We start from the raw sequence: 22,619 nt of genomic DNA, 5'->3' as shown, positions 1-22,619 counted from the left end.
TTCCAAGAAACTCCGGGACATCTCAGACTCCTGAGAAAGAGAGACCATCCAACTCCTTCCTTGTTTCTCTTCCCCGCTATGGTAACTCTGTTCTTGGAGAAGAGGCTTGGGGTAGCAACTCAGGAAGGATAGTCCAACTTATTAGCCTAAGTTGTTTTGGGGGTGGGTACACTCATTCTTTCATTTAAACATTTATCGAGCACCTACAGGCACTGTGCTTGGTACCACATCAGCTGTAAAGATGACCCAGTGCCTGCCCTGAAGTTTATCATCTAGTAGGGGAGATAAAACAAGTACACAGGCACCATGAAGAAACAAGGTTCTAAAGAGGGTTCCAAACAGGCACCTGAGGAGCATTTCTGATCATGATTTTTCACAGAAAAAGACAAACTAACCTAGAGTCACATTCAGCTGCTGATTCGTGAATCCACCTTCCAAACCACCCTGCCACACTTGCAGTCAAACTCCTGATGGGGTGTACTGGCAGTCTAGAGCACTGGTGAAAACTGGGGGATGATTATGGCCCCCAGAGGACATCTGGCAATGCCTGGAGACATTGCTGGTTGTCACAACTGAGAGGGACAGTGCTACTGGCATCTAGCAGGTAGATGGTTCTAAACCTACAATGCACAGGAGGGGCCCTAATGACAAAAAATTATCTGGCCCAAATGTCAGTAGCGCTGAGGCTGAGGAACCCTGGCCTAGAGAATGGAGCAGGTACTACCAAGTGTGTGCTGAGCTGGAGACCTGGACTTATTTTTCCTTCCTTTAAAAGCTGATGCTGGGACTTCCACAAGAGCCGAAGGGTCTTGCTGGGCTCCTGGAGGCTGAGGCTCAAGCCTCCTTATAGGACACAGCCCAAGAGTAGGCCAAAGAGACTTTAAGACTGAGCTGAAGAGGCGAGTTTCCACAGAAATATATAATTAGAACAGAGCCAAGCTAGCAGGGAGAGCCTTCTGGCCAAAAATGGCAAAAGTGCGAACTGTCCCAGCAGAGCCAGGCCAAGCCCACTGGTACAGTCACCAGCCCCGGCCCCCCCTCCTCCCCGCCAGGCTCCCTGAGCTATCACTGCCTCCTCCCGCCCAGAGCCTGGTCCTCCCCTGCTGGCACTGGAATTCATCTCCCACTTGAGAATTTTTCCTGAGGCTGAAGCATCTGAGGTTGATCAGCAAACAATGGCCTCTCAGGGTTGAGAAATCTGTGAGGAAGCTGTGCTCCCCCACCCTCCAGAGGCAGCCAGAGCTGCCACATATGCCTGAGAAGCTGCAGGCAGGATGATCAAAATCAGGTTGTAAGGACATCACCCGAGAGAAAACTCAGGGCGGGGGAGGAGCTGAGGAAGGAAAGGCAGGCCAAACAAGCGCCCCAGAGCTGCGGTGTGGGAGGAATTCTGCTGTGTCACACGGAGGAGCTGCCAGGGCTTCCTGGAGGGCTGGGGGCTGAAGGGTATGGCCGAGGAATGGTCCTCTAGCCTGCGGAGCCCCACATGGGGGCTGGTGATGGTGGTCAAGACACAAGGTGATTCAGGCTGAAATCTCCCAGGAAGGTTCCCCGGTTGGATTATTAACCCAGACATTTACACTCCTTTGGGACACAAACCATGTTTTCTCCATCTCTGGATCATCTCCAGGATGCCTCGTATGCAGCAGGATTTGTCAAAAGAAAGAAGCAGGGATAGAGAGGGTCCTTGGGCCCTTGTGAGTAGGCGGTGGTGCAAAGAAAAGGTATTTCTGGTGTGACGGCGTAAAGGAGATATGTAAGAGCTTTGCAAAAAAACTGATCTGGGAGTGCTGAATTATTAACTCCTAACAATACCCACGGAATGTAGCCTGAGTCCAGCTCTACAGAATCCTTGTCCAGATAAGAGCTCTTCTGATCTCCCCCAAAGACGATTCAAATAGGCAGGACGCCTGGCCCCCAGGGCCCTCATCTCACCTGGCATCAGCTTCACTGTAGTATTCTCTGGCCACAATGTCTTCAAACAGCTCCCCACCAGTAACACTGCAACCAACAAAGAGGGTCAGAGGAGGCAGGTCAGGTGTCCAACCCCAGCATCCAACAGGTAACAGGTCACACTGTACAACAGCTTTAGAGAAGTGTCAGCTCTACATGCATTTTGTCTGAGAGCCCAGAGCACGCCAGTCCTTCAATGACATGGAGCTTCTCCTTGGGACAACATGGGCCCTCCCTTCCCCCTGCACATTTGTTTCTGTAACCTATAGATTAGCTAATACTCTGGTAAAGATGAATATACAGGCATCTAAGAGAAAATCATCAACCTACTCAAACAGTCATAGCTTTATTTGAGACCAATATGAATACGAAGATAAATCTGCCCAAGAATGACAGGCACTGAAGTTGAAGAATAATGAGACCAAGGACACAGAGACCCAACCCGGAAAATACCAAAGAGGCATTTCTAGGAGGTGAAGAGCCACTTTTAAGAAATTAAACCATAACCAAAGTGGAGGAGAGACCAATGGGAGCCTGGTTTATGACTAATAAAAGGTACCTTCAATTTCCCAGAATTTTTAAGGTCATGCAAAGACCTATGTTCTATTTCTCCACTAAGGACAACACACCAAGAAACAAGAAAAAAGCATCTGCACAAGGTGTGCTGCTGAACAGAAATGCAAGAGCAATGCCATCCCGGGGTTCAGAGCCCGGGGGAGATACTGAGTGAGCAAGGAGACCCTCCACAACCTGCCCATTACCAGAGGAAGTTCAAAATCAAACCCCTCTCCGTGGGCAAAGGAGGGGGACCCTCGGCAGAGGCTGAAGACCCAGTTTAGGCCTTTTTCCCAAGCCTTCCTCTTGAGCCGGCTGGAGGGAAAGGCCCCCACACCCTCAGAAAGCGGCACTTACAGGTCAAACACGAGGTAGTGAAACCCTTCTTCAGAAATACTGTCATGGAGGCGTACTGCAAGAGAGGAGATGGGGACAGAGATTAACAGAGAGAAAACCTGGAAATCCTACTCCTCTCCTCCTTGGCCACCCCAGCCCTGCCCCGTCCTGTCAGCCCCACAGGCTCTCTCCTGAGAATGGGCAGACGCCCAGCAGCCCCGGTCCAAGGCAACATGGCCACAAAGCAGAGACGACCAGACCCCAGGTCCAGCGCTCTGGTCGCCACCTCAGACTGCCTACAATGTAGGCGAGAGACAGAAGCTTTGTGGCTAAGAAGTAAGACAGGACGGAGAAAAGCAAGAACCTTCTTCCCAGAGGGGCTGGTCCCAGAGAAGGTAGTCCTGGGATATGACACGTGAGGGTGCAACGCAAAGCGAGCAGCACCGAGAGACACAGACTGCAGGGGGACAGAGAATGACAAGATGGGAGAGCCTGAGAGCCTGGAGTAGATGGGAACAGAAGAATTAGAGGGAGGGGAAGAAGTGGGAAAGGCAGAGCCCAGCAGGGAGGCGCGTGGAGGGATGATGGATGGTGAGCACGGGAGGCAACACACAGATTCAGGCGACGACAACAATAACCATTTATTAAGTGCTCACTACGTGCCAGGCCTTGTATTAAGCTCTTTGCGTACATTACTTATGCTACAAGCATTTACTGAGTGACTACTGGGTGTTGGACCCTGTGGTAGATGGCGGGATTTAGGAAGGACACAGTACTGGCCTTCAAGGAGTTTATTATTCCTGATGACCACCCTGAGATAAGTATCACTCCCATTCCACAGATGAGGACACTGGACGCTCAAGGACATACAGTATCTTGCCAAAGGGCAAAGATGTAGTGGGTCCAAATGTGAACCCAGCTCTTTCTGACTCCAAAGACTGGTCCACATCACTGTTTCCTATAAGAAATGTGGAGTAGCCCACACACCCAGGCAACAAAGCAATGGAGCCCGGAGAGAAACCACTCACGAATGTGCCTACAACAGCATCAAAGACAGCTCCGAGAGGCTACTGCATGGAGCTGCAGTGAAGGCTGCAAGAAAAGGCTTGCGAGCAGAATTCCTTCCCACTCCCCACCTCCAGAGCTCAGAGGGCAAAAGCTCAACCTAATGTCTTCTGAGATCTCCTCTTCAAGCCTGTGCCCACAAAGCCACCTCGGGGTTAAATGCCAACCCCTGAGCATCATTCTAATGCAAACACAACTTTGTTTTGGCCAACCATCCTAGCTGCTCCTGTCCCTTCCCTCACCTGCACTCTCTTGATGGGGAGCCTATGTTCCAAAGGGCTTCTTCTGTTTGACCTTCACTCCATCCCTCAGCAGTTCCAGGAGCACCTTGCAGAGCACTTCAGGAATGGCCTGACACCAAACCAACCAGTGAAGTTCTTGGAGACAAAGAAATCACAGTGTCTCTTCCATGTCCGGCCCCAACCAGCTCAAATGACAACTACCGTTTCCAGTGTGAGAGCGTTTCATCAGGGCTGAGGCACTTTCCTACGTACCCTTCCCACCAAAGCAAGATAAGCCGAATGTAAAATACAGGCACTCAGCCATCACTAGAGCCCTGTGGTTTTCCTCACTTGACAAATGAGGACTCGGGCCTGCCAGGGCTAGAACCAGGGCCTGACAATTGTTTATGCTTCATATTGCCAACCTTATTAGATCTGATCTGGTTACTCACCCCAAAATTCCCCCAGAACTCAGTATTTCTGCAATTTATCAATGGGATCAAAGGCAGGTGGTACTTCTAAAACCCCTCCTCCTCAAATGATTCTCTCCTATACTCGGGCACATAAGCTCATACTTCTCTAGGCCTGTGGGGGACATAAGGAAGGAGCCATAGCCAGACTCCTGCCTCCCTTCCACCCTAACTGAGCCAGGCACGCTCAAGCGAGCTCCCCCAAAGCCCTGCCACACTCCCTCCTCACTTGTGGGTCTCTGGCGGGAGTTGGTGTCTCATGCTGAGTCCTGCTGCAGCTGCTGCTCTCTTGCTTCCAAGAGGACTTTCCATTTAATTAAAAATTTGCTACTAAAAAGCATTAAAGTGTGTAATACAAATAATTCCCTGGAAATCAACTGTCCCAGAAGCTAAAGACCAGCTTCATTAGGGAGGTGACCAACAGCAGCAGGATGATGCACTAACAGGGCAGCAGGTCGATGCTAACAGCCACTCCCAGGGGAGTCCTGCCGCCTGGCCCTGCCTCCCCAGGATCCCTGACCCCAGACCCACCCCCCGAAACCCAGCACAGCAGGGCTGAGAACAGGGCAAAAAGGGCAGGCACCCATGCCTCTGCCCAGACAGGGAGTCACTGGAACTTGCCCTTCTCCAGAAAGGCTACACACGGAGCCCAGGTGGGAGGAAGCTGGGAGGGGAATCAGAAGAGCAGAGCAGCAAAGGAAGACTAATTCTCCCAGGCCACCCAACCCAGAGAATGGCTTTGATGTGTGTCTCAGAGCATGGCACCACCAAGACGAGGAGGGACAGGTGTGGAAGGCTCCATCGCTGAGCAAGACTGCTATCTTTTTGTTTCCATTTGTAAAGAAAATTAACACGGGACTGAGAACAAGACGAGAAACTTGAATGCACCACTCTAACTGCCAACCTAGCAGATTCTTGATAATAATGATCCAAATTACAATACCTAACTCTTAGTTGAGCTGTCTCAATGTGCTCGGCTTTGTGCCAAGTGCTTTTACACATGTTATTTGACTGAACCCTTGCGTTAGCTCTGTCAGGTAGGTACTTCTATCACCTCCATCTAACAGGACAGGAAATGGTGGCTCCAAAAGAAACTCACCCAAACTTATACTGAGAGGCAGAGCTGAGGCTTGAGGACAAAGCAAAATGACAGCAAGATCCCTGATTTTGTGGAACTGCCTGCCAGGGAGTCACTTTCTCCACCCTATTAGGCAAAGGAGCTCCAACCTGCCCCCACTAGCCCTGGCCATTCTGATTCACTCAGCAGTGTCCATTCGGCACCTCCCTGAAGCAGGCGTGATTGTACATGCCACGGACACAGCTGTGAACAAGGGAAACCCAGCTCTGCCACTGCGCAGCCTCTGGGGGATCGGGGAAGACGGGCTTTTAAAGAAGCACTTACACAAATGCATAACCAAGCAGTACTGTGCTGAGGGCTGTCAGGGAGAAGTAAAGGATGTTATGGATGCATGGGGAAAAAACAATCCAACACCCAGGCCATTCCACAGTCATGAGAGGGTACGAAGGCCAAGGAGGACCAGACCAACTCTAGACAGGAAGATCTGGAAAAGGAGTATGAAGCAGTTACTGCATTACAGTGATAAACCTAATTATTGTTCTTTACAAACTGTGGAAGGAAGAACAGGCCAAAAAAAACACTCGATGTCTCATACCTTCAAGTACTGACAAAGCCACAACCCAAATTTTGTGGCTGTTTCCAATTCTTTAAAAACCACCAACAGTATGCCACATTTTTTTTTTTTTTTCTTGCGTTATGCGGGCCTCTCACTGTCGTGGCCTCTCCCATTTGCGGAGCACAGGCTCCGGACGCGCAGGCCCAGCGGCCATGGCTCACGGGCCCAGCCACTCCGCGGCATGTGGGATCCTCCCGAAACGGGGCACGAACCCGCGTCTCCTGCATCGGCAGGCGGACTCTCAAGCACTGCGCCACCAGGGAAGCCCAGTATGCCACATTTTAAGTAACAAACTTTGGTCAAAAAAGCACTGACAAAGTATCACTGTTCATGTCCATGGAAATAACACAGTGGGAAGGAGGTCCTGTCATCCCATGGGCTGGTGAGGGATGAACGCTGTCCTCCAGAAGCGGGTGGGCAGGGATTTGGGAGCTGCTCAGTTATGATCCAATATTTCCTTCTCTTTCTTTACAACCGCTTTTGCTACATTTACTATTAGCTGTATGGGCCCTGGGCCCAAGGCAAAACGCAGCCAGGCTTGAATAACTTGCGAACTGAGCTGGGTCTGGGAGTCTAGGAGGGGTCACTTCTGGGAGCTGGAATCTCCATTTTCATCATTTCCATTTATTTCCTAGGCCTCCTTTGCTTGCTGAACCTTTTCAAGACAACTCCACGTAGAGGCACAGATGACAAAATGGAGGCACAGGTGGGTGAAACCATGTGCCAGAGGTCACAGCTAACCAGCAAATCCCAGATTCAAACCTAGAGGACTTGACTCTAAAGCCACAGACCTTTGCTTCTCCACGTGCAGTTCACGGATCAGCAGCGTGAGCATCAGCAGGAGATGTGAGGAAGCTCAGGTCGACCCCAGACCTACTGAATCAGAATCTGAATTTTAACACAATCCCTAAGTGATTCACGAGCACATGAAAGTTTGAGAAGTGCTGCTCTAAACCACAATGCTAGACTGTGATGAAACTGCTGGGGCAGCTCAGCACGAAGGAAGACAGACTCTATTCATTAGAGGAATTTAGAGCAGGGAGCAAGCAGAGCACAGGTAGAAGACACTTCACTCAGACTTTAGATGATTAGCACTACTGCCGTTTCCTCCTCTCAACTCCACGCCTCTGGCCACTCTCCTAGGGCTGTTTTAGGTCCTGCAGGATGCCTCAGAACCAACAGGCTTCAAAAAAAAAATAGACTTTACCTTTTAGAGCGATTTTGGGTTCATAGCAAAACTGAGAGTAAAGTACAGAGAGCTCCCACCTACCCCTTGTCCCCACACACACACAGTGTCCCCCAACATCAACATCCCCACCGGAACAGGGCGTTTGCTATAGCTGATGAGCCTACAAGGACACATCATTATCGCCCAGAGTCCATGATTTACATTAGGGTTCACTCTTCCAACAGGCTTTCAACTCCTGGGGCAGAATATCTATCAGGGAACAAAACTGGGGGTGCCTGGCTCCTTGTACCAAATACCCTTCTGAATTCAAGTGCCTAAGAGTCTGACAATAACCAGAGGTGGACCATATGCTCTCTGCTCTCAGCTTCCTCAGTTCTGCACCACTCTTGGGCTGGTCCACTTGTATCCCTGAGGGACGGAGTTAGAGGCTAGAGCCAAAAGGGCCACAGCTCTGAAGGACGGAGCAGCAGAGAGAGGAGATGAATACTGAATTAAGGGGACAAAACTGCCTCCTCTTCTGCCACAAGCCAGGTCAGGCTCCATGGCAACCCCGCCTCCTGGACCTGTAGCTCCCCCACATCTCCAGGAGTCCTGGTTCCCACTGGGCGCCAGATAGCCTGGCTAGCCTGCTCTGCCAGGACACGGTCCTGACTCACCCTTCCCTCCCCCTGCTCTTGACCCCAAAATAGGGCCTCAGACCAAGACGCCCAGGATCTGGGAGCAGTCGTAAAACGAAAGCACAGTTCTAGGAGATCAGACACTGACAAAGGGAGTGTGCCTTGCCTGGCCTTCCCTGGGTCCTGCTCCCTCCCGAACAGAGCAGATGGCTGGGGTAGATGGTCATTCCATCTGCCTTAATTCTGAGCTGGGGGGCAGGTGGTTAAAAAGAAAAAAAAGCGGGGGGGGGGCTACCAAACCAAGTAAAGTCTAAAAGGTCAAAAAGTATATATCTAATTTAAAAGAAAACATAAAAAGAAGGCTCAGGCATTATTCAGCTAGAATCCCAGTTTTGTACTTGCTGGTTGATTCTCGACTGTCTTCATCCTACCCTAACCCTGCTGTGGTCAACCATGCCCATGTCGCAGACAGCGCAGACATGGTTCTGCCTCCTGCATCATCTGCCCCACCCCTTGCTCTCCTCCCTCCAGGAGGACAATTCATCATCGCTCTACGAGTTGGTCACCTGGGACATAAGGAAAGGAAGCTGCTGTCCGCAGACCCTGAGACCCGGGACTGGAACACCAAAATGCTTCTGTGCTCGTGGAGGCTTTAGTCACCCATATTCTTTTTTCCTCCTGCTCTGGAACTGTTAGGTCAGAGGTCACAAGCTCACAAAGCCTAGAGGGACCAGGTAGGCAGTACAAATGTGAGATAACAGCAAAAACAGTGGCCAGCGGGCTAAAGGGGCAGCCACTGCCCAGCCCCAGCTGACTCTGGCCACACAATGGATGTGGGCTCAGCAGAGCCAAACCTTCTGATTTGAAAGATTGGGAAACAGAATTTTTTTCAAAGTGTGAAATCTCGTTTTAAAATACTGGCAAACAATAAAAATATTTTTAAACCACTGAGCAGGCCAAACAAAACACGCCTGAGTTTGTGACTGCTGTTTTAGCTGCTCCTCTCATCATTTCTCTTCTACCTAAGGCAACACTTTGGTCCCCACCGTCCTGTTTGCAGGTGAGGGTCTAACTTCAGAGAGCTCCGGTAGTTCCAAACCCAGGACTTGTGGGCTGAGAAGTGCTGGCTCCGTGGAAGACTGCACCAGGCAGAGCTGAGCACCAGCTATGCCAATCTGCTTCAGGTGTAATCCAAGCTGCTGATTGCCATCTATAAAGCCCTGCATGGTTGCAGTTCTGGTTACCTCACAGCTCCTCTCCCCTTGGGCTGGAGTACGACCTCACTCTCCTACGTTAAGAGCTCCCGGTGAGCATTCCAGCCCGAGATCTGGGAAGCCGGAGGCTGAGTAGCTCTGGAGGAAGCATCGAGCTTCGGCAAGTCGCCTTACAGCCCCAGCTGCCAACCCAGTGGAGTGGGAGGCCTCCAGGGCACTGTGGGAGCCCTGATACTGAGGCCGTGCCTGAGGAGCGTGGAAAACGTGTTGTCCTTTGTGATGATCACAGCTTTCAGGGAAAACCTAGGAGATGCTCCCTGCTCTGCCTCAAGTCAAGCCCGGGGCTTCTGCTCAGACACTGCAGCCAGCCCAGTTTCTGTTCCCTCTGCAAGAAGCACCGAATTGGGGCCAGCGTTTTTGGCAAAGACTACTTCAGCTGAACAATGTAAAACGGAGCCGGAGTGGGTTGTGGCAGGCAAACCTCCTCGGCTTTACAACAACCAACAATGTGCTCCTGTCCCCCATGTCAGGGTGGGAGCAGGGAGAAATCCTCTTATTTTTCTCCTTCTCCATCCGAGTGGCTCCTGCCATCCCATCTCCAGAGAAGCCAGGCGGGTGGGCAGCTTGCCTTCCCGGCTCCGGGGAATACAAACGGGAGCACCATGGAAACCCCCAGAGTGTGCACGACACTGCAAGAGGAACAAAACTTTTTCAAGTCCAGAAACAAAATCCGGACCCTTTTATGATGGCCATGGAAGGCCCCTGGTGAGGGATGCTGGCAGGCTACTAGCCCAGAGCCTCACACGCCAAGGACCTGGACCTCAGCCCAAAGACGGAAGGAGAGGGGAAGAAAGCGAGTCTGAAACATATTCTGATACCTCACTCCCAGCCCTGAGATGGCACCACAGGGATGGAGACACTCAGGTCTCTGAACCAGAACACCCCAGAATTCTGAGCAATATATGGCTGCTATCCTGCTTGGGCAAAAAAAGACACCAGGCAAAGGCCCAGGGACAGAAGTGGTTCCCTACACAAAAACAGTGGATTTCTGTTCTCTCCAACTTCCACAAAATGCCCAAGAAATGCTCTATATAAGGGCACTTACCAATGTTTGGATGCTTCAAAAGTCGGCATATCCGGGCCTCACGTTCTAGTTTCTGGTGATCTAAGAGCAGAAGAGAGAAAACAAGCCATCAAACATCCATTCTATTTGTGGCCACCTGGCTATTCATATGCTTTCAATTCTTAGGCACTAACTATGCCCTTTTTACAATTTGCTGAATTAATATAGCAGGTCACGGCAATTCTGGAGACAGGTATTAATGGCAACCTTTTCCTGATGAAGTGCCTTAGGAAAGCTTCCCAAGTTAGTGAGTGGCAGAGCCAGGATATGAAGCCAGGTCTTTAACTAAAACTGTAGTGCTCTTTCCACCACAGCAGGGATTTCACTGGGCCAGTGTGTCCAGAATCTCTTCCTTGTTGGAAATACTAATAATAATGGCTAAGTTTTATTGAACACCTACTACAAGACCAGATATTGTGCTAGGAGTGCTGCATATATTCTAATACAGTCTTCATGGCAACCCTGAAACATAATGATGCTAACAGTGAAGATGGTGATGATTTGAAAAAAAAAAAAAAAAATAGCTAACATTTATTGAGAGCTTACTTCTACACCAGGCAGATACATATTTTAATTTAGTCTCATAACAATGCTATGAGGTTGGTAGTATTATGATGCCTGTTTTGCAGAAATCCTGCTTCTCCCCAGGATCCTCTTGGCTGTCCACTGCTGGGAGCTCTGACCTCTTGGCACTCAGGCTCTGGGGTTACTCTGCTTTGGTGAAATGACCAGAATCCAAGAGCCCACAAATCTAAGCAAGCTGTGTTTGGTCAGTTCCTTCCCCAGGAAGGCAGAGCTCCAGGAAGTAGAAAGAGAGGCTGCTACTACTCAAAGCAAGGTGGCCTAGAAGCCCTGCCCACTCTACCCCCATCTCTACTTGCTGGAATCCTGCCAAAGTCACCTGCTTCACAGAGTCTGCCCTGTTCCTCATGGTAGTCTGTGACTTCTCTCTCCATGACCCACCCCCATCTCCCACAGCACCTCTTATAATTCTCACATCACACATTAAATCACACCTTAAATCTTTCGGTCACAAGCTTTTCAAAGGGTGGGACCTCTCTGTGTGATGCTTCCTAGAGTTCCTTCCATATCAGAGGCTTAATAACGGTTTGTCAATAACATTGACAGTAGTAGTAAAAACTATTATTTACGAAGCATTTACTATATGCCAGGCAGAGGCACAGATTATCTTATTTCATCCTCACAGAAACCCCGTGAAGTGGAGGATCTGATTAGTTCCACTACATTGTAAAGGAGGAAACTGAGGCTTAAAAGGTTCAGGTAACCTGGCCAAGGTCCCACAGACAGGCAATGGATATAGGTGGTCCGAGCCTAGAGCCCTCTTTCTCATTGCTATGATGTGATGACAAGATAAAGAAAAGTGAGAGTATTAAGTAAAGACTCCAGGCTTTGCGGGGCATAGTCCAGTTCACCTCAACTTCTCCAGGTCCAGGCAGGTGCCTTCACATCCACAGCTGCCAAGCAGTTCCCACCTCCCTTGGTAGGGGCTTCTGCCCATCCACCTCTACCTAAATAGCAAAGAGCCTCTGTAAAGCCTCCCATGACCCTCACAACCATCTTACCAGGCAGGTGCATTGATTATCCCATTTCACAGATGATAAAACAGGCCCAGAGAAGTTAAATAACTTGCCTGAGATCATACAGCAGGAAAGGGATAGAACTGTGATTTCAAGCCCAGGCCTGCCTGAGATAATGTACGGATTATAGATGAGAAGGAATTCATATTTACTGTTTCACCAACCACCCTCAGCTTTGTCCTAAACTTTCCCTCTAGGGACAGCTCTGCTTTGTGGAAGAAGGACGTGGGGACAGGCAGAGATTAGTTCCTGCTGCCCAGCTAATCCATCCCAGCTGTCCAAAGATCTGGGTCAGGCCTTCCTTCCCATCCTCGAGTTCAGTATGACCACTGACCAGGATGCAGCCAGGAGAACTCCAGGTAATCCCACATTGCCTGGGATCCCTCAGGGCCAGGGACCTTCAGAAGGTAGGCAGTTGAGGAAGCAACACTAGCCCTGCCTGGTGGCAGGGGGGCTTGCTTCTTCCAGATCTAGCCAGAGGATGTCAGGGCAACCCCACCTTCCTCCCCATCCCTGGACGTGGGATGGCAGTACCAAGCTAGTCATCCTAAAGCTGAAGACCCATCAGCCCTCTCTCTGACCACTCACCTCACACCCTCCAACCCACAACTCTCAGGCTTGGCTGCCCAGGCAAGTGCGGGAGAACAGTATCTTGCGATGTGGAGGTGGCAGCTGAGGAGAAGGCCCAGAAGATTAATGTTTATCTCCTCCCTTAAGACTCCTACTGGCTAATAGTTACAGTTCCACAACAGCAACAGCACTAAAAATACGGGTGCTCTGGCACCCGTATTATCAGTGACTCAGAGTAAGAAGAGAAGAGACACAGAGTCACACTTCCAGCTCCTTGAAGGAGTTGCCTAGGGTCCAGAGGGTCCTAGATAGTCACTTAGTTCGACCCTAACTCCAAGGAGCTGAGCCCCATGTTCTGCCCAAGGCCTGTGTCTCCTCTGAACCTCGGGTCCTTGCTCTGATCCTTAGTCATGGAGTCTGGCCATTAACACATCAGCTTTGGAGTCAGAGAGCCCCAGACTGAGTCTCAGGGCCGCCATGTTGGGTGAGTTATTAAACCCATCTGAGCCTCATTCATTCACTCAGAAAATATTTACTGAGGCCTACTATGTGACAGGCACTGCTCCAGACGCTGGGGATATGGCAGTGAACAAAAGAGATAACAATCCCCACCCTCATCGAGCTGATATCCTAGAGGAGCTGAGGGGAAGGGACAGACAGTAACAACTGGATGGTATGTTAGATGTCGTGGTAAGTGCGATGGAGAAAAATAAAGCAGGGAAGCGGGAGAGTAGACACTTAAAATAGGTGGTCAGGGAACACCTCAGCAACGAGGTGACGTTTGATTAGAACCCGAAGGAGGTGAGGTGAGAGAGTGAGCCAGGCACACAGCTTGGGAAAAAGTTTCCTCACTTCTAAAATGGAGGCAGCGATATTCGTGGATTAAATGATGTATTTGGGTAAACGCTCAGCACAGTGCCTGGCACACAGGGAGAGCCTCATTTCCAAGGGCCCAGTGATAAGACAGACGAGACCTCACAGGCTGGGCTTGTGCCCATGGCCATCACCAGAGACACGAGAGTCAGGCCCACTCTCCCTCAGCCTGGGCAGTCATGGGGTCCACAGCACAGCAACTGAGCCCTCCGACCTGGCTCCATCACAGCCTCCTGTTTAGGGGTGGCCCACCTGTGTCTAGAGCCTACAGGGGAAGGTTAACAACAGGGGCTCATCAGACAGAGGACAGCCCAGGAAATGCTGCTGCCCATGGGATCCCTGGTCTTCCTCGGCCTCAGCCTTGCTGGCTGTGGCGCCCTGCCATCCCGAAGCTCTGCTCAATGAGCCGTGTGGTTTCTGCTTACCATGCTCTCCCTGACTCCTTACTCCTCGCACAGCCAGCCAGCACCCCACCTCTCTAGCTGTTGTCTCTTGTCCCTTTCCCCCCTCACTTCCGGTCCTGTTGTCCCCTCCAGGGCTGCTCCATGTCTGGGAAAAAGCAAAGGGCTCCACCCCAGCAGCAGTGGTGTTTGAGGAACAAGTAAGGTTTGCAGAGCATCTTTTCCAGATGCAAGGTCTGTCCTGTAAACTCGCATCCCCAGTCCCAAAAGGGGTAAGGCCACTGAACTGGCCTGGTCCACAGTGGTAGGTCCAGGTCCTGGCTTGGCATCCCAAGGTGATAAAAAATCAGCCGGTGCTCTTGTCACAAAGGCAGCCTTCTCCCTTGAGACCCCCCCCCTCCTTCCAGTGACCACTGAGCTTGCCGTTCCTAGGGAACAGCCCAGACCTTCCAAGGCTGACCCTCTTCCCACCCACCTTTCAACTGGGCTCATCCCCACCCCCTCACACGGCCCAGCCCCCCCTTCCTGTTTGATAACGGCCACTTCCCGCTTTTGCACGGGGCCACTTCCTGCCTGCCTGTGCGCTACTGCCATGGAGAGACCCACCCCTGCCGGCCTTCAGCCCAGCTCCAACCATAGCCCTCTGCAAGGATTTCCCCTCAAGAGCAGAGGTGGCAAGAGGCGCAGAAAGCAGAAGCGGCCGTTATCAAGATCCCACTTCAGGCTTTCCTAACAGCCCACTCAGGGCAGAGCCAGGCCCTGGGACACAAGGATCCCTGGAGGCCTCACCTCTCCCGCTTTCTGCCCAAGCGCTTCAAGACTTGGTTCAGGGCACCACAAAGGCCGAATACCCTTGACAAGAAGGGCAGCAAGGAGTGACCAGATGCAGAAAAGAGGAAGCAGACAGTGAGGAGACGGTGCGTGGCAAAGTGGGGGCAGAGCCCTAGAAACACCTCTCCCTTAGGACCCCAGGGGAGATGCCCACTCCAAATTCACTTTCCTTCCCCAACAGGATCGGGGCCCAGGGAGGGCCGTCCAGATTCTCCACAGCCCTGCAGAGACACGCTGGCTGATTTAGTGACATTTCTCTAAAACCATGAATGCCAGCACCAGCTTCAACTAAGATCCTACTGCCATCTAAACATACAACCCACTGTAAATGGGAAAGGACACAGAGCCCTGCTCTGGCTATGGGGACTCTCCCCAAGCTCCAACCTCAATGACTCCCTTGACTTTTCAAAGGGTATTTCAAAGGTCTGTGCCTGTGGCCCCAACACGGGTTAGGAAAAGCTTCCCAGAGCCTGTCGAGTTCACATGCTCAATGTGGGTCTCTCCTCTTGTTGCTCTTCCAAGTGCCCCGCTCCAGGCCCCCCGTAGATATTGCTCCGAGGAGTATAAACAAGGGCAGCATAGGGATTTGGTGTCATAATCCACATTCCCCAGCTGCTTATAAACAGCCCCTGGCCTTGGGCACTGACTAGCGGGAATCCCAAGCCACAGTCTCACTGACCTTACCCTGACATTGTGATGCCACATCCCTTCCTCTGTGAATCTCACTCTAAAGGTGCCAAGTCCCCAGTTAAGAGCAAAGTCCGTGTATCATATAAGAGCAGGGGCCACAGCTTCTAATTCCTTCACACCCATACACCCGGGAACTAGCTGAGGGCTGTGAATACAGTGAGACGGAGCCTGAAATGTGCCCACGTGAACCCCCGGGGCTCTGTCCTTTAACCTGGTGTCCCCCCCTTCTCTTCAGTCCTAACTCGAGCAGTTTTAACTGGGTGACACAAAGACCTGAGCCCTACTTTGGTCTCTGAATCTTAAGACAAGAGAAGCTTTAACTAAGGAGGAAAAGGAGGGAGGCACCAAGAAGGGCCCCATAGTGAAAGTCTCCCAAATCAGCTTGGACAGGGAAAATCCCCATGGGGTCACTAGCAAGCCCCAAGAAGGCAAGGCTCTGCCTCTGGACACTCTCAAGGGCCAGAACAGGGTCAGCTGCCAAGTTCTTCATGGCCCTGGCAGGGCTCTGGGTGCCTGCAGCCTTTGCCCACTGTTTTGGTGACATTTCCTTCATGGTAACCAGCCCCAAGTAAAACATCCCAGGAAGCAGCCCCTAAAAATAGCTCCTCCCAGGGCAGCAGCAAGCAGGGGGAGGGGAAAGAGAGGGAGGAGAAAAGAGGGGAGCAGATGGGAAGCTGCTGCTGCTGATAGAGCCCAGGAAGTATAGGTGGTGCTGGGGGGAAGTGGCTGGAAATATCCCCATCATAGAGCGGTCTCTACCCACAGAGGTGGTTACAGATGACAGCAAGACCTAGCCAGCCGAAAGGAGGGATTTGCTCCACTAGGCTTAGAGCTCTGGGCCTAGATGGAGAGGTATGGGGGTGATATATCAGGATTTATCACAGGAACAAAATATCCAGAGTATGTATTTTAAAGGGAAGAGTCAAAGGGTAAGTGAAGTCCATACTGCTTAAGGATGCTGGGATCTGAGCACTGGCAAAATCACTGGCATGCCTACACCTCAAAACAAACCAATCTTTTGTGTCTTGGTTTCCCCACTGGCTGTGGGACAGATCTGGCTGGCCAGGGGCAGAAGACAAAGGGCCTCTGCCGAGAGGCACTCAGAAGGTGCAAAGTGCCCATTTCTTCCTGTCACCACCCTTTTGGCACCCATGGGATCAGGCCCACGTCAGCCCGCCAAGGCTGTCCAGAGAGCAGCAAGCACAGAGATGGGGCAGAAGCCTGTCACACCCACTCCTCCCCTTCCCTGTCTCCAGCCTCAGCAGAGAATGGGGTCAGCCACTCACCTCTAGGGTTTCAGCACAGCCTTAAAGCTTGGAGCACAGCTCATAACAAGGGACCAGAGCAAGCAGCAGGAGGAAGCAAGCAGCAGGGCTTCCCCTACTGCCACGTTGGATGGGGCCACCTTCCAACCTCCATCTCCACCCTATGATGCCAGCACCCTAAGTCACTCTGGGAAGGGGTGGGAGGGCAGGGAGGCAGGCCAGTGTTGTGCGAGTTAAGTCACACAGCTCAAAGCATGACTGTGTGATGAAACTGGCCCTTAGCACAAAGAAGGGGCCTGCAGGCTGCTTCCTCATCTACCCAGGGAGAAGGGTCAGAGGAGCTCCTTCACTTATATACAAGTTGCCCATTTCTCTGTCAACAGAAATTGGTCTGTTTTATCCTCAGGAGGAAAGCACGGTTTTGGATCTAATATCTAATCTTCTTAAATGCATCCTAAAGTCCCAGAGTCCCAGCGTTCCCATGCTGCATAGATTTCTCTTTCTTCTGCCCCTCCCTCATTGCTGTATCACCCTCCTCGCTCTTCATCCTTAACAGGAAAGTCTCACTTGGAGATACCACAGGGGACACAAATGTCATGGGGGCTACTCAGGCCAACACTAAGGGGGTGGAGACTTTTAGCTGGCACCACCCAGGGGGATCCTATTTCACTCCTCAGGGCCAGCTGGACCCAGAAAGGGACAGTCTTTGCCCTTCTGGCGGCCAACATGCCACAACTCCAGCCACTCACCTTGCCACAGCCTTGGACACGAACTGACACCCCAATCTGGGGGCTCAGAAGCAGGCCTCTAATCACAGAACAGCCCATGTACACAGATGGCCACATACCGGCCAAGACACCACCTGGAGAAGGCTGGGCTAAGGTGTGTCTGTCTGGTAAATCTCAGCATGGCAACAGCAACTGTCACAGCTGTCGCTGATTTTAGACAGCATTTCTTAAAAGTGTGGCTCAGGGTCTACCTGCATGAAATTCACTAAGGCACTTGTTAAAAATGTAGATTCTGAGGCTACACCCCAGACCTCCTGAAGCAGAATCTCTGTGGATAGAGCCCAGGAATGTGCATTTTTAACCAGTCTTCAAGGTGATCCTCTTGAACACTAAAATTGAAAATTGCTGCTTAGAGGAAGTCCCAACATTGCCCTATAAGGCCGTTTATGACACGGAAGGAAGATGATAAGCTGCACTGTCTTCCTATATCTCCCACCTGCTTTATTCTCCAAGCACAGGTCTTTAACCTCATCTGTCCTCCCCTACAGCTGTGTCAGGCCTACAGCCTGGCTCCATGGATGAGAAAGGGGGAACCCAAGCCAGCACCAGGGTACAAGGGATCCAGCAACTTGGCTATGAGTTTCCTGAGCGCCAAAGCCAAAAGGCAACCAGGCTCGTTACACAGTCCATTCACTCAACAAGTATAGGAGGCTCAATATGTATCAGGCACTTTGCTCTATCAATATGTATCCGGCCCCGCCCACACCAAAGTGAAAGAAACAGATATGGTTCCTACCTTTACCCTCCCAGGTCCTGGGGAAGGGGAAAGCTTTTGCTTACATTTAGCTTCAATAGAAATTTCTTCACATGGGGTATACAGATTAAATAAATAAATAAACAAAGCAAGTGCTGTAACAGATTTCATAATATTGTTACCAATAGCACCTCTTAGTAAGGCTAAGTATCCCATCATAGTGAAAGCAATTGGAATTCAGATAAATGTTCCAAATAGAGAAGTTTCTTATGACGTGCACTGCTCCAAAGATAAATCCTAAACTATGTAGAGAAAGGACCATTTGCCCTTCAACTGTAGCAATATGGGAAATGCTTTGGATATAAGCAAGAGAGTGGGATATAAAATGTTATGCTCCATGAGGTGAAAATCTATATGCATATGAATAAAGATAAGAAGAGAATATGAAGATTTAAAAATAAAAAAAGACATAAGGGCTCAGGCTTCTGGGGGAGGGGGTGCTCTTAAATCTTAAAATAACGACTTATCATTGCCATCACCTGGCCCACTAGCTCTGCATCCAAGCCTATTTTAAATGCCTCCTGCAGCCTAGCTGAGAGCTAAGCTTGGAACCACCGGCTCCCTTAAGAGCCCCAACTCTACACCTACTGCTGTTCCAAAGCAAATGGAGTGACGTTATGTGACTTCAAGTGACTCTACGTAGACAGGCCCGCAGACAACAACAGCGCTCAAGGCTCAGCCACGTGAACTCATGCCCATGGGATCCCTGGTCTTGTCACACAGCCACCACCGTGGGCCCCCGAGGCCACCATGACAAGAAACAACAGAGCAAAAGAAGGATTCCCATCCAGAGCTGACCCCCCAGAAGACCAGGTGATCTCTCCCCATGCCTCCTGGGCCACCTTACCATGGATGCCAAGGAGAACCAGCCTGATACGCTCTTTTTCACTCAGCAGCACAGAGGATCACAAACAAGAAAGATAACAGGCAGAGAGACTCAGCAAACATAGCAAGCTCCTTCAGACCCTCATGGATGACCCTGGTGGGCCCACCGCATTCCCAGACACAGAAATCCAACACCTGTGGAGCCCCAGACAGACAGCGACGAGTGAAACCCAGCCCCAGCCGCTGCACCTTTATAAAATATACAGCGTAAACTGAGAGGCTGCAGGGAAGCCACAGCCTTCACTCCCTAACCCCATGGGCACCAGCCTAGTGGGCACTGGCCCAACCCTCCCCAGGAGCTCACAGCCCCCACGCCCACACCTACAGCACAGCCCCTGGATGGCTCCCTCCATCTCCAAGACAACACCCTCCCACTCTCAACCTCCCAACAGTACGGGCACTTACATATTCCTGAACTCTCTTGTTGGCATCTGTGCCTATCAGCCAGGACCAGACCTCTGTCCCAGAGTTAACCTGGCACACAGGCCACGCAGCAGAGCCCCAGTTTTGGCATAACCATCTCGAGAGAGGGGGAGTTGCTGCCTAAAGCATATGATCGTACACAAGAATCTTTTTGAGGAGAAAAAAAATCAAAGAGAAATGAAACCTCATCCCATTTGGGCAGGGAAAGAAAGATATCAGCTGGGAAAGATGGGACACGGTTGAAAAAAGGTGAGGACTGGAAAGGGACATGATCACATCGGTTAGGGAAGTTCAGATGGGTACGGAAGGAGTAGAAAATGATGGCCCAAGGCAGGCAGCTCCACAGTCACCACACCAGCTATCCTCATCCCAGAGCTCAGCCCCGAGATATCTCTCTCTCTCCCTCCCTCATCCCTGGGTCAGAGGACAGTGGTGCGATGAGGAAAGCAAAGCACTGCATCATTAACTGGAGACACCAGACACCAGCCCCATTTCTGATGCACCAGGGCTATGCTGTGTGGGCACGGGGAGGTATCCATTCTCAAACCGTCATCCCTGCCTGCGCCCTGCATCCTTGGCCAAAGGATGTCTGCCAAAGAGTCCAGCCCACCACACTGTCCCGCCTCCCCATGGAAGGAGGGCATCTGACTGCCCACATATCTCTATGGCAACCATCGCCTCCGACTCAAGGTACCCAGAGAGAAAGAAAACAAACAAATAAGTCAACTTAATAGCCAATGTAGAGGAACAGCAAGAGACAGGGGCTGGGAGGGAGACAGCAAGACAATCCCTGCTTGTGGGGATCGAGAGAGGCCCTCCCAGCCAGGAGGCAGACACAGCCCTGCTAAACAGGTCCCAGAATAATTGACATGACAGAAGCCCACTGTCATTTTATAGCTTCTCCAATGCTTAGGGACATCTATTACATCTCTTACCCCAGAGATGCCCAGGTCATTACTGGCCATGGCCCACATCTTCTCCAGGATATCTGTCCTGGCTCCTAATATATTTATCGCATCCTATTGCCTAGTCTTAATTCCTTTCTATAAGTCTCATAACCTTTGTCTTGGTGCTACACCCTGCAGCTCTCGATGACCTGACCCATCTACATACGTCCATACTCACCACACCTGTTCACAGAGCACTTCACACTTTGTTGGGTCTATACCTATCAGATGAGGTGAGTTTGGCAAGCACCCAATACAAGGTGCAGGGAGTGTAGGTTCAAGGTGTGAGAGACAGGGCCTGACCCTCCTGGCCTCAGGTACTTGGAAGGATCTCACAAGTTAGGCCCTCAGGCCTGGGCCTTCACAATTCTCAGATCCCGAGGCCAAGCTCCTTCCACTCCAACCAGGCCATTGAGATTTCCAGACCATGAGGCATCAGCCTCCACCCAGGACAGACTGCATCTGCTGTTGCTGCACCACCAACTTTGTAATTTGATCAAAAAAGCAATCAAGTTCATCTGGCAGGATTTGTTCCTGAGAAGCCCTCTACAGTAGCAGCCTCCCCTGATGTTTACAGATTCCCTTCCCTTGGGAGTCTGTTCTGCCGCCTGCTGGGCAGGGGGGAGGCTGGATTTGTCAGAGCTGTTCACTTACTGCATTTTCATCTTAAGTCCCCACTGGGGCACACGGATTCGGACAGCCCTGGAGTGGTTACCACTGCCCCAAACACAGACTCCAAATGACCCAAATGAAGACCTAGCCACCCACCACTCCCCATATCCTCCACCTCCATAAAAACCAAACTCCCTTGAGCCTTCACAGACTAACTCCTCCCAGCAGCAACCTACAACTCTTACATCTTCATTCTTTTCTACCTGTTCCCCATACAATTCCTTGTCTGGTTTCAAAGTCCACCCACCCTGAAATCCCAACGCTTCTCCAAGTGCTAAAACGCACAATCCCCAACTCCTGGAGCATCTTCAGAAGAATCCATAGCCCTTGGAGGCACCCTTGGGAGAAACCAAGATGGGGAATACTCACCCCGGGCAGATAATTTCTTGGTATTGATGATTTTTGCTGCATACTCCTGCGTGGAGGTTTTCTTCACACACCTGCGGACCACAGAGAAAGCACCCCTGGAGGGAGAAGGGGAAAAGAACTGGGAAACGGAGCAAACACACTTCAGGTCTGAGGACAGTGATACTCCCAGCACTAGACCTTTAGTCAAAATCACACACACACACCAGCGTAGTATCTATCACCATCCAACATGGGGCAGAAGGATGTGGCCTCTGCAGGACACTCAACAGATGTGGGTGGAGGACCACCCTACTCCCACACCCACATCTAGTTCTGGGCGAAGCAACAGCCCTAACCTCAGGCTGTGCGTCAAGCTGGTGGCAGATGCTTAAAACACACACCTGCTGCATCTCACAGACAGCCCTGCAGTCCCGGCCTAGAGGACCCGGAGAAGGCAAGAGACCCTGCCCTTTCTCAGCACCTCTACGTCCGCGCCCCCCCCAGCTCAGTCCCCCACGGGAGCTTCCACTCTCCAGCTCTGGAAACATCTAGGGGGGCGAGCAGGGCGGGGGCTGCAGTGGCCGGGCTCGCCGCCGCGGGTGGGGGTGGGGGGGCTGGGGCTGCTGCAGCGGCCTGCTCAGTGCGGAGGGGAGGGGGATGCTGCGGCTGCGGCGCGCGGCTCCCGGGACCACTGCAGGGATGGGGGGAGGGGACGGGGGTGCTGCAGCACTGCCCAGCAGTGGGGCTGGGTTCCTGGAAGCTGCACTAGCCGGGGGCGGGGCCGGGTGCCAAACATCCCCCCACACCCGGGCACCGCAGCGGGGTTGGAGCTGCAGGGCCGGGGAGGGTCCTGAGTGCCAGGCGCGTGGGACATAGGACGGGATGCTGAATGAGCTCCTGAACTGAGTGGGAAGGGGTCAGCGAGCAGGTGGGGTCGGGATGGGGGGCGCCTGAAGGCTGCAGGAGGGGCGGGGCTGGGGGCGCCCAGGAGCGCTCCAGGGGCTGCAGTCCCCGCGGCAGCGCGGGATGCAGCAGCCCGGGCAGCTGCTGCAGGGCGCGGAGGGCGCTGCGGGGCAGGGAGCTGGGGGCGACGAGGCCCCCGGAGGCGGCTGGCGGGAAAGGCTGGGGGGGGGGCGG

General features: G+C 51.8%; 1 protein-coding gene across 1 annotated transcript in view; it reads right to left on the bottom strand.

Annotated features, from left to right (window-relative positions):
* CAMK2G (calcium/calmodulin dependent protein kinase II gamma) overlaps positions 1-22,619 on the bottom strand; it is a 55,700-nt gene that overhangs the window by 31,376 nt on the left and 1,705 nt on the right. The window contains exons 2-7 of the mRNA XM_007467520.1: positions 22,297-22,604; positions 22,000-22,173; positions 21,504-21,598; positions 10,420-10,479; positions 2,866-2,920; positions 1,936-2,001 (exon numbers count right to left, since the gene is read on the bottom strand). Coding sequence (XP_007467582.1) covers positions 1,936-2,001; positions 2,866-2,920; positions 10,420-10,479; positions 21,504-21,598; positions 22,000-22,173; positions 22,297-22,604 — 758 coding nt within the window. The remainder of the gene's footprint in view (positions 1-1,935; positions 2,002-2,865; positions 2,921-10,419; positions 10,480-21,503; positions 21,599-21,999; positions 22,174-22,296; positions 22,605-22,619) is intronic.

The sequence above is a fragment of the Lipotes vexillifer genome, unplaced genomic scaffold, assembly GCF_000442215.2.
Source record: "Lipotes vexillifer unplaced genomic scaffold, Lipotes_vexillifer_v1.1 scaffold865, whole genome shotgun sequence".
In the NCBI taxonomy this organism is placed as follows: Eukaryota; Metazoa; Chordata; class Mammalia; order Artiodactyla; family Lipotidae; genus Lipotes; species Lipotes vexillifer.
Note: the sequence above shows the minus strand (reverse complement) of the source record. Positions and strands in the feature narration are given on the sequence as shown.